The sequence below is a fragment of the Coregonus clupeaformis genome, chromosome 8, assembly GCF_020615455.1.
Source record: "Coregonus clupeaformis isolate EN_2021a chromosome 8, ASM2061545v1, whole genome shotgun sequence".
NCBI lineage: Eukaryota > Metazoa > Chordata > Actinopteri > Salmoniformes > Salmonidae > Coregonus > Coregonus clupeaformis.
Genome location: NC_059199.1, coordinates 26,125,591 through 26,141,391, shown reverse-complemented (window position 1 = coordinate 26,141,391; position 15,801 = coordinate 26,125,591). Strand labels below are relative to the sequence as shown.

Here is a 15,801-nt window from a genome sequence, read left to right as displayed (position 1 = left end):
CGTGCTCCAACAGCCTCCGCAACACTCGGCGCACCAGGGCCACATGCTCGACTCGGGTAGACGAGTACACGAGAATGTCATCTATGTACACGACCACCCCCTGCCCCTGCATGTCCCTGAAGATCTCATCCACGAATTATTGGAAAACTGAAGGAGCGTTCATCAACCCGTATGGCATGACAAGATACTCGTAATGGCCCGAGGTGGTACTAAAGGCTGTCTTCCATTCATCGCCCCCCCTAATGCGCACCAAGTTGTATGCGCGCCTGAGATCTAATTTAGTGAAGAAACGCGCCCCGTGCAATGACTCCGTCATGGTCGCAATCAGCGGGAGTGGATAACTGTACTTCACAGTGATCTGATTGAGACCACGGTAATCAATGCACGGGCGTAACCCACCATCCTTTTTCTTCACAAAAAAGAAACTCGAGGACGCAGGGGAAGTGGAGGGCCGTATGTATCCTTGTCTCAGATATTTGTCTATGTAAGTCTCCATAGCTCTCTTCTCCTCCTGAGACAGAGGATACACATGGCTCCGTGGGAGCGCAGCTCCTGCCTGGAGGTCTATCGCACAATCTCCCTGCCTATGGGGAGGCAACTGCGTCGCCCTCGACTTACTGAACACAATAGCCAAATCCCCATACTCAGTGGGAACGTGCAATGCGGTCACCTGGTTTGGACTCTCCACCGAGGTAGCCCCTACGGAAACGCCTAAACATCGACCCACACACTGGGCAGACCACTCCATCAGAGCCCTCTCCTGCCACGAAATAGACGGGTTATGGGTACTCAACCAGGGCATGCCCAGCACCACCGGATACGCAGGCGAGTCGATCAGAAATAGCTGGATCATCTCCTGATGACCCCCCTGCGCACACATCCTAAGTGGCGCCGTGACCTCCCTGATCAAGCCCGCACCCAACGGACGGCTATCTAGGGCATGAACGGGGAAGGGGACGTCAACAGGGAGAAGGGGAATCCCTAAGGCTGAACAAAATTTCTTATCAACAAAATTCCCAGCCGCGCCTGAATCTACCAGCGCCTTATGCTGGGAATGAGGTGCTACCTGTGGAAAACGCACAGGTATACAGAAGTGTGCAACAGAGAGCTCTGGGTGAGTGGGGCGCCTACTCACCTGGAAGGACTCCCCAGTGCGGGGCCTGTCGTCCTCTCCCCTAGGAGGCCATCCCCAGCACCTAGCCGCGGTGTGTCCTCCCCGACCACAGTTGGTGCAGGAGATGGACCCCCTCGTACTCCGACCCCTCCTCTCTCTAGCGCCAGCGCCCCCGAGCTCCATGGGGCACGGCTCAGAGGCGCTGGAGGGTGAAATGGACGGACCCCCCTCGGGACGTCCGCGGGTAGCTAGCAGGGTATCCAGCCTGATGGACATGTCGACTAACTGGTCGAACGAGAGGCTGGTGTCCCGACAGGCCAGCTCCCTACGGACGTCCTCACGTAGACTACAGCGGTAGTGATCGATGAGGGCCCGCTCATTCCACCCTGCATCCGCCGCTAGAGTACGGAATTCCAAAGCGAACTCCTGGGCACTCCTCTTCCCCTGCCGGAGGCAGAACAGACGCTCCCCGCCGCTTCCCCTCCGGGGATGGTCAAACACCGCCCTGAAGCGGCGGGAGAACTCAGCATACGTGATGGTGGTAGCGTCTATTCTCCTCCACTCGGCGTTGGCCCATTCTAACGCCTTGCCGGAAAGGCAGGAGATCAGGGCGGACACGCTCTCGAGTCCCGAGGGCGCCGGGTGCACGGTGGCCAGGTAAAGCTCCACCTGGAGAAGGAAGCCCTGACACCCGGCAGCGGTCCCATCGTAGGCCCTCGGGAGCGAGAGTCGAACTCCTCTGGGTTCCGGAGCGGGAATGGGCTGACTTGCCGATGGTGAGGGCAGGGAAGATGGCGTTGGGGGTGTCCCTCGGGTCTCCCAGCGTTGGAGGGTGGTGATCACCTCCTGCAGGGCGGACCCCATCCGCAGGATCTGGTCATTCTGCTCCCGGACCCTGTCTTCCAACGTCTCCTGTGCTGCTGCGGCTCCTGCTGATTCCATTCGAATCTGTGTGTGATTCTGTCAAGGGTTCTGATGCGACGGTGTGGTGGAATCAAGTGCAGGACACAGGAGCTCAGTCAAACTTGACTTTACTGGCAAAGCACAAAAATACACGGGTAAACTAACCCGGAGGTAAACAATACGCAACAGTGCGTAAAATACAAAACCCGACTACGCACGAACAACAGTGCGACGGTAAACTAGCGTCTGTCCCAAACAGTAGAACATCAACAGACAGGAAAACAATCACACACAACACCTGACAAACACAACGAGAACTTATAGGACACTAATGACACTAAACGATAACAGGTGTAAAATACCAGACCAGAACAAACAAACATAGAAACATCCAACGGTGGCAGCTAGTATTCCGGAGACGACGAACGCCGAAGCCTGCCCGAGCAAGGAAGAGAGGCAGCCTCGGCCGAAACCGTGACAACCACAGCACAGTGCATGGCTGTGATAGGCCACCTGTTCAAATGGGGCTGAGTGGGGAAGTAATATGATGGGGAGAAGGGAGAAGGGAAAAGGAGAGAGGTGAAGGAAAGAGGAGTGGAGAGGGAGAGACAAAAGAGAGCAATAAAAAGAAAGATGCCAAGGGATGCTGTTCTGAGAGAGACAATGAGGAAGACAATAGAGTGGGAGAGAAGAAAGAGGGAGTGAGCAAGAGAGAATGAAATAGACAGAGAGATAGCAAAACAGCAGGAGAAAGAGAGAGGCAAGGGTGCGTCCGAAATGGTACCCTATCCCCTATATAGTGCATATATTCCCTGGGCTCTAGTCAAAAGCAGTGCACTAAATAGTCACATACAGTCCCATCCATTTTAGACTCATTGGGTGTTGAGACAGAAGGCCCCAGCCTCTAGTCCACAGATGTTGAGGGACAGAGGGGCATTTGAGAGAGTAAACCTTGCTAAGTGTTTCTGCACTCCTCCATTACTGTTATCAGAGCCCATTACTGGGGGCGTCGCCGCTAATCACTGTGGACAAGATCACCTGATGTCATTAACCATCATGCAGGGCTCCCTGCTTCACACAGAGCAGAGACAGAGCAGCCAGGAAGAGGATGGGTGGCTGCCAGGGGCTCATCAGACCTGAGAGAGATGAAGGGGGAAAGAAGGGTAGAACAGAGAGAGAGAGAGAGAGAGAGAGAGAGAGAGAGAGAGAGAGAGAGAGAGAGAGAGAGAGAGAGAGAGAGAGAGAGAGAGAGAGAGAGGGAGATGTGTATAGTAAAAGAGAGAGACGGTTGCAATAGAGGGAGGGAGATGTGTATAGTGAGGGAGAAGAGAATGGAGAGAGGTAGAGAAAGAGGATGAGATGGAGAGAAACAGAGTAGGTAGGTAAAGACTAGTTGTCAGCCTGGATGGGTCTGATCCAACTGCTCACAGGAGGGATACATTTTCCAAATTACAAATCAATCCCTAGTTTCGCTTGTGACAGAAGTTCATTACCATATTGCATATAGTTAGTACAGAGTCCTTCCAGATCCACACAGTGCCTACGGTAGGGCGATGGGTTTATTTAGAATTGCGTAAAAGAGAGAGGTTACCTCTGCTCTATGCAGATTCTCTCCTCTCATCTGGGGCCTCTCTAGCATTGTGAATAGCAGGATGGAGGGGCCGCACTGAAAGTGTGTGTAATTGTGTTAGTGTGTGTGTGTCTGGGACGCATGCGCCCCATTGGATCACTGGCTGCAGCAGTAGGTGAATGTGTGCATGGCAGGCCATTCAAGGCCAGTCACTCTGAAAAGGGCTCCGTTGACTCATCCTGCCACAATGTGACACAGGGACCTGATCCACTTACACTACAGGACCCACTGCCAGAGAGAGAGAGAGTGGGGGAGAGGGTAACAGGGATAAAGACCGGTGAGAAAGATGGAGAGTAAAAAATAGGTAAGGGGGGGGGAGAGAAAAGAGATGGATGACAGAAAGAAATGGATAAGGCATATGAAAAAGATGGAGGGTAAAGAAGAGAGGTAGATCGGTATGGAAAAAGGGGGTGAAAGGGAGAGAGAGCAAGATAGAAAGTAAAGAAGGGAGGATGAGAGAGGGGACAGCTAGTAAGTGATATAGAGTGAGTTATAGATCATAGACACCTTACTGGTACGTACATACAGTGGGGAAAAAAAGTATTTAGTCAGCCACCAATTGTGCAAGTTCTCCCACTTAAAAAGATGAGAGAGGCCTGTAATTTTCATCATAGGTACACGTCAACTATGACAGAGAAATTGAGGAAAGAAAATCCAGAAAATCACATTGTAGGATTTTTTATGAATTTATTTGCAAATTATGGTGGAAAATAAGTATTTGGTCACCTACAAACAAGCAAGATTTCTGGCTCTCACAGACCTGTAACTTCTTCTTTAAGAGGCTCCTCTGTCCTCCACTCGTTACCTGTATTAATGGCACCTGTTTGAACTTGTTATCAGTATAAAAGACACCTGTCCACAACCTCAAACAGTCACACTCCAAACTCCACTATGGCCAAGACCAAAGAGCTGTCAAAGGACACCAGAAACAAAATTGTAGACCTGCACCAGGCTGGGAAGACTGAATCTGCAAGGTAGGTAAGCAGCTTGGTTTGAAGAAATCAACTGTGGGAGCAATTATTAGGAAATGGAAGACATACAAGACCACTGATAATCTCCCTCGATCTGGGGCTCCACGCAAGATCTCACCCCGTGGGGTCAAAATGATCACAAGAACGGTGAGCAAAAATCCCAGAACCACACGGGGGGACCTAGTGAATGACCTGCAGAGAGCTGGGACCAAAGTAACAAAGCCTACCATCAGTAACACACTACGCCGCCAGGGACTCAAATCCTGCAGTGCCAGACGTGTCCCCCCTGCTTAAGCCCGTACATGTCCAGGCCCGTCTGAAGTTTGCTAGAGTGCATTTGGATGATCCAGAAGAGGATTGGGAGAATGTCATATGGTCAGATGAAACCAAAATATAACTTTTTGGTAAAAACTCAACTCGTCGTGTTTGGAGGACAAAGAATGCTGAGTTGCATCCAAAGAACACCATACCTACTGTGAAGCATGGGGGTGGAAACATCATGCTTTGGGGCTGTTTTTCTGCAAAGGGACCAGGACGATTGATCCGTGTAAAGGAAAGAATGAATGGGGCCATGTATCGTGAGATTTTGAGTGAAAACCTCCTTCCATCAGCAAGGGCATTGAAGATGAAACGTGGCTGGGTCTTTCAGCATGACAATGATCCCAAACACACCGCCCGGGCAACGAAGGAGTGGCTTCGTAAGAAGCATTTCAAGGTCCTGGAGTGGCCTAGCCAGTCTCCAGATCTCAACCCCCATAGAAAATCTTTGGAGGGAGTTGAAAGTCCGTGTTGCCCAGCGACAGCCCCAAAACATCACTGCTCTAGAGGAGATCTGCATGGAGGAATGGGCCAAAATACCAGCAACAGTGTGTGAAAACCTTGTGAAGACTTACAGAAAACGTTTGACCTGTGTCATTGCCAACAAAGGGTATATAACAAAGTATTGAGAAACTTTTGTTATTGACCAAATACTTATTTTCCACCATAATTTGCAAATAAATTCATTAAAAATCCTACAATGTAATCTTCTGGATTTTTTTTCCTCATTTTGTCTGTCATAGTTGACGTGTACCTATGATGAAAATTACAGGCCTCTCTCATCTTTTTAAGTGGGAGAACTTGCACAATTGGTGGCTGACTAAATACTTTTTTTCCCCACTGTATTTAGTTGATCAGTGGTCTGAGTCAAGCGGAGGAAGGGAGGGTGGCTAGGGTTTAATATGATGTGACTTTGTTCTCTGTAAATGAGATGAGTCACTCCCCTAGTAACTCTACCACTCTCACCCTTCCTGTTACATGACACACAGACAGTCAACACTCTCTCCAGTCTCTCATGTTCTATTAGTGCTCACTCCACTCACTTTCCTCAGTTAGTCCAGGAGAATTTGGATATCACTGTAAATCAAGGGTGTACATCTTCAATTTGCCTCGTCATAAAATGACTCAGCCACATGCTGTAAGCACTCAGCCTTGTGCCAAGGAAAACAATAGGTGTTGTCATAGGGCCTCGAATCTACATTGGATCAACATAGAAAATGTTCCATGCATACTTAAATGTACTACATATAGTATATGTTATGCTTTAGGTTTTCATCATTTGTAATAGTTGTATTCTGCTAAGGCACTTGAGTAGAATATACAGTGCATTCGGAAAGTATTCCGACAACTTCCCTTTTTCCACATTTTGTTACGTTACAGCCTTATTCTAAAATTGTCTCGAAATTGAGCTCAGGTGCATCCAAACATTTCTAAAAACCTGTTTTTGCTTTGTCATTATGGGGTATTGTGTGTAGATTGATGAGGGGGAAAAAACAATATTATTAATTTTAGAATAAGGCTGTAATAACAAAATGTGGAAAAAGTCAAGGAGTCTGAATACACGATTGTTATACAGAAACGGTGTCTCCTGTCATATGCTGAACTAGTTGCATTGTGGATTTTGCCTAAAACATGATTTTAGACCATGTTCATGTTCCGAATGCACTGTATGCTGCCTGGTTAAAGAACAGATACCTAGGCTACGACGTGTGACACAACGTTATTCCCACGGGGGACCAGTATGAAAAAGTGTATGCCCTCACTACTGTAACTCTGGATAAGAGCGTCTGCTAAATGACTAAAATGTAAATGTAGATGTGAAATGTATTGTATGTTTTATAGCAGGTTTTATGGATTCATCATTTCTAATACCCCCAGTTAATGTACTTTTCCTTTTGCTACAGGATGGAGTCCACTGAGAAATGTGAAGTGGTAATACAGCATTTCAATGGGAAATACCTGAAAACCCCACCAGGCATTCCAGGTAAGAAAATCACACATTTTCACAGAGAAACCCTCCGTCCTGATTCAGTTATATTAATTGCACCGTCTCAACTTTCCACTCCTTGATAGATTGTGTACAATTGCACTTCTGACACCCGACGTGAGCGTTGTCACTAGCTCTCTCACTAGCACTATCCTCTTATTCAAAAAGGGCCTGCCTGGCTGTCGCTGACTGTTGGTTTCAGGAGCTTCTAGGGAAGCCAAAGCGCTCTTAATATTCACACTGTGGGCCTCTTTGCTGCTCTGAAATCTACTTAAGAGCTGGCTTTCCTGAAGCCAACCTGCCAAGGGGACACAGAGAGGGAGTGAGAGAGAAAGGGGGGGGAGAGAGAGGAGGGAGAGAGAGAGTGAAGGAGAGGGAATACGAGAGTGGGCTGCCTCAGCAGTTTTCAGGCCAGGTGCAGTGGTGCACTAAGACCCCTGTTCATTTCAATAGGAACCTGAGGCCAAGAGGGTTTCTGTGGAGACCTCACCAGGCCCCCCGATGGTTTTATTGACAGTGTGAATACTCACACACTAGAATCCACAGGGACACAGCATGGACTGCCCTTAGAATATAGTCCCTTACAGTACAGTCCCCATAGAGACATTTTTACAATTGCCCGTATATTCCACTGAGCCCACTGTATAGGCTATCCCACTATCCATTAAAAGCATGGGCGTATATGGGGCTGGGATGTAATGGGAAACCTTTAAAGTGATAATATCACACTGACCTTCCCCTTTAAGTGTCCCCTCCCAGGTGCTTGGGGGGAAACTATTATGGTTTATAGATTCTAAGGAAAAGTGCCAACGGACAAGATTTTCAGAGATCAGCTATAAATCAGTCTTTGTATTTCATCAAACTTAATCAATTGAAATTGTCATCATCTGAAGTGTTCGGATAAGTTGCTGTGATTTGATGGTCTCCTCTTGCACAGTGACGTTTGATTGCAAAGTCTCATTTTGTTATTGTTGTTGTTGCTAATTTCCCTTGGACCTTGATAGACTGATTAATCCAGTCACTGTAGTACTGACTGTTGTTTTTACCTTGTTAGCTACAGTAGAGTCTGTGCCTCTTCGTGTATAGAGATTGAAATGTACTGTCTTTTTCTATCAAAACCCTGCCCACGTTGACATGGTGTCACTGTCTGCCAAACAGAAATCCCTCAACAACATGCATCTAAACATCAAACTCAGATGTTCTAGCTGCAGGTCCCTTGAGAAAGTAGAGCTCCTGTGAAGGCCACAACACTAGCGTAGCGTTAGCATAGTGTAGCGTTAGCCTAGCGTAGCGTGGTGTTGTGTTCTGTAAGGCCACAGCGTAGCATAGCCTAGAGGTGTTGTGAAGGCCACAGCACTAGCATATCCTAGCGATAGCGTTGCCTAGCGTTAGCTTAGTGTAGCATGTTGCGTTGTGAAGGCCACAGTGTAACTTTAGCCTAGTGTACCATGATGTGTTGTGTCGTGTCATGGTGCTGCTGGTATTTCCCCTGAGCCTGTTGCTATGCAGGGCAGCCTCTTCATCCATCCTGTTCTGACAGCTCAGCGGCTCCCCCCGGTGCCCTTCAACACATGCTCAGCATGCTAGCATAGTTTATGTGTGTGTGTGTGTATCAGACGGACTTAACTGGCCTTCTCACACTGTCCCCAAGACAGGCACGCACACACATACGCATTCACTCACTCGCCCACCCACACACACATATACACACACACACAAAACCACTCATCCTGTCCCGAATGTGTAGTGTCAGCATCTACATAATGCTAATGAACTCCTTTCTCTTTCTTATCACCATTTAACAAAACCCAGAAACCCAATGTACACATTCCTCCCTCAATGTCCTCAGCTTGCTCCAGTTCCCTCTGGCCGACATTTTGACAAGCCTCTGAATTGCCTGCTTGGCCACTCCATCATATTTAGTCAGATAGAGAGATGGGGCACGGGCACCGCCACCAGTTATGGCTTTTCTTCTCAGGTGTGTCAAGTTGCTGTGAGAGGATATAGAATTGTCACCCCGTGTCCCATAGGAGGAAGTAAATATCTGGACGTCAGCAACAGATCATCAGTTAATGTCAAGGGGCCGTAGGGAAATAAGCTGGTTTCCATATGGGCAGGAAGTCCGTGATTCCAAGATAAGGCAAGTACAGAGCTGGAGATGTGTGGTGCAGACGCAGGGAATTACATTGGATATATGAAACGCAGATGGAGGTCATATACTGTACATTAAGTTGTACAGTTACCATATAGGAAAACAAAGTACGTTTCAAAATGGCATTACATGTAGCTAACTACACAGTAACTACACTAGTTACTAAATATTTTCAAACAAACTGACGTTAGCTCGTTTAATTTCAATTCAATAAGGTGATACTAAACTTTTACCATACTGATAGTTATTTTCCTACGTGTTGCTAAAGCCTGAGTGTGAGATGAGATGTGGATGAGATGTGGATTGGAGCAGTCAGCTCTCCCCTTGTCTGATCCAGAGATCGGGACATGATCAATCGCTCCGAAGGGGGACCACAGCGGTTTAGGTATTCTGTGCAATGCGGCAGTCAACGGTCCTGCCTGCGCCCGTCCACCGCTCAACTCAAAACACACACACACACACACACTCTCTTGCAGGAGAGATATTTTATGAAAACAACACCCTTGTTTTTCAGTGTCTGTTTAGTGTAAACCCATCCACGCTGTTTAAAGAAAAGTAAATTTTTTGAAATGTCGCTAAAGTTGAGTGAGACCCAATAGAGATGCTTTGTGATTTACGGTGTGAACAAGAGCATTTGTAAAGTCAAAGGCAGAGCAGATAAAAATTATTTAATCCTCCTAGCGGTATGAGCCTAGCCGATTAGGTCCTTCTCATGCAATGCATTCAAACGGCTTATCATTGATACCCGTTTCTAAATGCAATATGAGACCAGGAAAGAAGATACATTACAAGTTGTTTCATTCTGGCAGGTGAACAGATCTCACACTGCTCTGATCTCATGTCCAAGTGATGTCAGCAAGAAGAATGAACTGATTAGATTAAAAATACAATACTACTTCATCCTATTGTTGCTCTTTGCTCTTCGAATTGGAGTGTCGTAGGCAACAATCAAACGACAGCTTGCTTTGCTTGATCAACACAGTGAGGGTGTTTCTAGATTTATTTTGGGATTAAAAGAAGAATAAGGATTTGCTAAGACTGGCATTGCTCGATGATGACTTCAGTAATCACATGGATATAGACAAACTAAGATCAAGTCCAGACTGATAAGACATCTCTTGTTTTATCCCTTCATCCTTTATCTTTCTTTGTTCTAGTCTTTTCTGAGTGTAGAGCCAACATGGCTGCACGGTTGAAAGTGGACTCCAATTGCCCAATAGAAGCTCTATAAATTATGGAAACCACATCAGGAAGTGGTGATGGCTCTGGGAGACAGAACCCAAACGGTAACATGCAAAATTTATGGGCCCTTTCCTGCTCCTCTTTCTCACAGTCCTTTTCCATCCCCTCTGTCTGTTTTCATTATTCCTCGGCAAACCACAGTGTCTCCCAGGCTCTCTCTTGGATGTATCGCTCTACATGTCTTTTATTGTTCCTCCCGATGACTGCAGGCAACAGCAGTGCCTTCCCATGTAAAACATCTCCACACATAAATGTGGTTGCATTTGGAAAATTCTGTCCGACCAATTTTCTCAGATTTACTTCCCTTATTCGTGAGGGATTCTGATGACACCCATGCTTTTGTTTTGGTGAAGCCTCCATACCCACTCGCCCACCGCAGACGCACCAGATGCCAGAGAACCATGGGCCACCCCTGGCAAGCCTCCCTCTCCTCCCTCTCCCAAAGCGCAACTGGGGCCAATAGATTGTCAGAATGTTGGCCGAACTTCAAATCCCATCATTCTTAGCAGAACAATGGGGCCTGGCCCGCCGGGGCTGCAGGTAAAGCTCCCTCCCTAGCCGTTCGACCAGCCTCAGCCAAGGCGCTCTGATGCCAAGATATAGCCGAGACAGCGCACAGTATTAAACATCCCTCGCTGAATTCAGGGAAGTCCCAAATCACTTGGTAAGTCATAAAAGCCCTTCTGAAACTGCCAGTCATACTTGAGTAATCCATGTTAATTTCTCAGATCCCTCCCACACTCCCCTGGCTAATAAGTGGCCTGTCTGAAGTCCAATTTTCTCTTCCGGCGATAGATTTTACTTAACACGTTGCAGAGCTGAGCAGATTGGAGGTTTGTGCTGCTGTATTGCAAAGCAGTGTCAGACAATCTAAGTGATGTCCATAAGCACGTGTTTGATTTATGTGTGATGTGGGTTGATCTGGCATTGATTGATTTTATTGTGTATTGTTTATTATTTGTATCATTATCCATAGTTTTTTACCCAATATAAACTATATTTTTATGTTCCTCAGTCGTGATTGCATTATTTCACAGCAACACTATCATCATTTCTGATATGCAGAGCAATGGAAAATAATGATCCTCCATGGGCCTTTAACAAGTGTGGAAATACACTTTTGAGAAAGATATTGCATCTTAATGGAATCTGTTTCCATAGGGTAAACCCCTCTGGCTGCCTGCATGTCTCACCATTAAACCAGGGAGACACAGGAAGTTATTAAAATCCCCAGTAAATCACAGATTCTCTGCGAAGGATAAATTTCCCCCCAACGTGCAATTTCTCATTAGACTCTTATCACACCCACAGACAATAATCTGGATTTGTCACGCTTTGTTTGTTTTGCCACTGAACTATATCAATCACCGTGCACACAGCCGACGGTGAGGAAAAATCTCTCTCTCTAGCTCTCTCTCACTGAGACTGTCGCAAAGCAATGAAATGTATTCAGCGACTGCACTACGCAATAATAATAGTCTTCAAAGTTTGTTTAGAGGAGAGGGATGCTTTAGCTCTGAGGGGTTTTAGGCCTGTCTGGTAATGATTGACTTTGTTCTCCACTATTCCAAGTCTAATGTGTAGAAAGAGACAGGGAGGGATAATAAAGAGAGATAGACAAAGAGGAAAGGAGGGAGTGGGAGGTAGAAAGAACAAGAAAGAGAGAAAGAGAGAGGGCTGTACAGATCAAGATAGAAATAGAGGGCGAGAGACAGAGGACAGAAAACGAGAGTAAAGGGAGAAGGAGAGAGAGAGACAACCCAGAGTTTAGAATGCTTCCAGCCAACCCAAAGTTTAGGGGCCTTTTCTCTGCCTGTGGAGATCAAAGGATGACCTTGGTTGTGAGATGGTCTCCTGAGCTTGACCCTGCTCAACCCACCCCAGCTGTTCTCTGGATTGATCTCACTCCTCTCTTTCTCTCTCATCCTCTCTCATCCACCCTCCCCTCCTCTCATTATACACATTCCTTCTCATCATCCCTCCCTACTCAGCTTGTTTTTGGATGCGGTTCTATGCACACAATATTATTGTTGGAGCCAAATGCTCTTGTTTTGGGATTTATGTGAAATTCACTGTTTTTGCCCCATTAGAAATGATAGCCAGTTTGTGTATAATCATTCTTTATTATAAGCAAAACTGAGAACCCTTCAGATTATTTGGAATGATGGCAATATGTTTGCAAATGTTGTATAGGTGCAAACTGTAGTAACAGTATCAGCATACAGTTTAAGCATAATATTTCCTTATTTGGCTAGATTTGTGAGATACACATTGATCCTGGCACACCACCGCTCTGGACGTGAATAATTATTCAAAGTTTGAACCCAGGGACCTACTGTTACGGTTTGTATGACAATGAACCCTAATTATGTTGAGTTGCTCCATAGTTAGGTCACAGGACTCGTAACCCGGGGCCATGGCCTGTCTTACAGACTGAAGATTTTAGATTGCTGAGGAGGGTAGCATGGCCTTGGCATCTGTGTTACGCTTGGTATTCTGGATACGTGCATTCCATGGCTCAGTACTCTACTCCCCTCCGCCTCCCACTAGCCATCCATTTTGTTAGGTCAGGGAGTTTGATGAAGAGCATTTGGTAAATTAAGTCGCTTTTTCTGAAACTCATATGTGTAAAGGTTATAGTGCGTTGAAGAGATAGATATGGTAGTATTCAGTCCCTCAACTGTAGAGCACCATCATCGCAGAGCACTATTTGAACAGACATATAGCCTAACTAATACGCCATTATAGTGACAAATAAGAAATATATCCATAAGTTACATATACAGTAACTAATTTGTCAACTTATGTTATGTAGAACTACTATGGTGAAATGTCACTATTTTGACATATTCGAAAGAGACCATGTTGGCTTAAAATTGGTATATATTGGGAAGTAGACAAATATAACTTGGCTGACACAGCTTGCTCCGCACTGACCTTTGGGCTGCTTGTTTGTGTCTAATGTCTGTATGTCTCACGTCCTGTGTGTTGGGAAAACTGGGCATCTGTTCCGGCTACCAACCGAATGTCATTGTCACCATCGTCCGCCCCCCCAGTTCGTCCCAGGATACCTACGACAGAGAGATTAAACCTGACAGTGCCCCGAAATAGAGCTGATCTGCCATTAGAGCCGGAAAAGGAGTGTGTGGGAACACGCAGAGGTCACGCTTACGGGTATTTTTGGAAATGCTACGGGACCTCTCACAAGCACGCACACACACTGGACCTTGGGATGGACATTCATCCTGATCCAACAGCGGTCATCTTCTACGTCCCCCTTTTCCCCTAGACTTCCTTTGGTAACAGCATGGCAATGTTTCTCCTTTCTCACATGGGTCTTTGGCAAGTCTATTTATTTTATGAAGTGCCTGCTGGCTGGCATTTATGAGATGAAGGACAGTGGAAACTAGGCTTGGGCGGTATACCGTATATACCGTATACCGGGGTATTTGGAAATAGCCACGGGATGGTTTTTCAATACCGTTGAAACGATTTATTTGAAGTATAATATCAAGTCAAATTGTATGCCACATGCGCCGAATACAACAGTTGTAGACCTTACCGTGAAATGCTTAATTACAAGCCCTTAACCAACAATGCAGTTCAAGAAATAGAGTTAAGAAATGATTTACTAAATAAACTAAAGTAAAAAATATAAAATAAAATAAAAAGTAACAATAACGAGGCTATATACAGGGGGTACCAAGTCAATGTGCGGGGGTACAGGTTAGTTGAGGTAATTTGTACATGTAGGTAGGGGTAAAGTGACTATGCATTGATAATGAACAGCGAGTAGAAGCAGTGTAAAAACAAAGGGGGGGGGGGGTCAATGTAAATAGTCCGGGTGGCCATTGGTTTAATTGTTCAGCAGTCATATGGCTTGTGGGTAGAAGCTGTTTAGGAGCCTTTTGGTCCTAGACTTGGCGCTCCAGTAACGCTTGCCGTGCGGTAGCAGAGAGAACAGTCTATGACTTGGGTGACTGAAATCTTTGACAATATTTTGGGCCTTCCTCTGACACCGCCTAGTATATTTTTACATTTTACATTTTATTCATTTAGTAGACGCTCTTATCCAGAGCGACTTACAGTTAGTGAGTGCATAAATTTTTCATATTGGCCCCCCATGGGAATCGAACCCAAAACCCTGGCGTTGCAAGTGCCATGCTCTACCAACTGAGCTACAGGAGGTATATAGGTCATGGATGGCAGGTAGCTTGGCCCCATGTGATGTACTGGGCGGTCAGATGCCGAGCAGTTGCCATACCAGGCGGTGATGCAACGGGTCAGGATGCTGTCGATGGTGCAGCTGTAGAACTTTGAGGATCTGGGGACCCATGCCAAATCTTTTCAGTCTCCTGAGGGGGAAAAGGTGTTGTCGTGTCTTCTTCACGACTGTCTTGGTGTGTTTGGACCATGATCATTCGTTGGTGATGTGGACACCAATGAACTTGAAACTCTTGACCCGCTCCACTACAGCCCCAGCGATGTTAATGGGGGCCTGTTCGGCCCTCCATTTCCTATAGTCCACGATCAGCTCCTTTATCTAACTCACATTGACGGAGAGGTTGTTGTCCTGGCACAACACTGCCAGGTCTCTGACCTCCTCCTGTCTCATTGTTGTCAGTGATCAGGCCTACCACTGTTGTGTCGTCAGCAAACTTAATGATGGTGTTGGAGTCGTGCTTGGCCACGCAGTCGTGGGAGAACAGGTAGTACAGGAGGGGACTAAGCACGCACCCCTGAGGGGCCCCAGTATTGAGGATCAGTGTGGCAGATGGGTTGTTGCCTACCCTTACCACCTGGGGACAGCCCGTCAGGAAGTTCAGGATCCAGTTGCAGAGGGAGGTGTTTAGTTCCAGGGTCCTTAGCTTAGTGATGAGCTTTGTGGGCACTATGGTGTTGAACGCTGAGCTGTAGTCAATGAACAGCATTCTCACATAGGTGTTCCTTTTGTCCAGGTGGGAAAGAGCAGTGTGGAGTGCGATTGAGATTGCGTCATCTGTGGATCTGTTGAGGCGGTATGCGAATTGGAGGGTTTCCGGGATGATGGTGTTGATGTGAGCCATGACCAGCCTTTCAAAGCACTTCATGGCTACCACGTGAGTGCTACGGGGCGGTAATCATTTAGGCAGGTTACTTTCGATTTCTTGGGCACAGGGACTATGGTGGTCTGCTTGAAACATGTAGGTATTACAGACTCGGTCAGAGAGAAGTTGAAAATGTCAGTGAAGACACTTGCCAGTTGGTCCGCGCATTCTTTGAGTATACGTCCTGGTAATCCGTCTGGCCCCGCGGCTTTGTGAATGTTGACCTGTTTAAAGGACTTGCTCACATCGGCTACGGAGAGCATGATCACACAGTCGTCCAGAACTGCTGGTGCTCTCATGCATGCTTCCGTGTTGCTTGCCTCGAAGCGAGCATAAAAGGCATTTTGCTCGTCTAGTAGGCTTGCGTCACTGGGAAGCTCGCGGCCGGGTTTCCCTT

The 15,801-nt window shown here is 46.7% G+C and overlaps 1 protein-coding gene across 1 annotated transcript in view; it reads left to right on the top strand.

Annotated features, from left to right (window-relative positions):
* The window catches only part of LOC121571444 (RNA-binding motif, single-stranded-interacting protein 3-like), a 284,697-nt gene that overhangs the window by 167,289 nt on the left and 101,607 nt on the right, over positions 1-15,801 (top strand). The window contains exon 6 of the mRNA XM_045221880.1: positions 6,841-6,920. Within this exon, the coding sequence (XP_045077815.1) occupies positions 6,841-6,920 (80 nt within the window). The remainder of the gene's footprint in view (positions 1-6,840; positions 6,921-15,801) is intronic.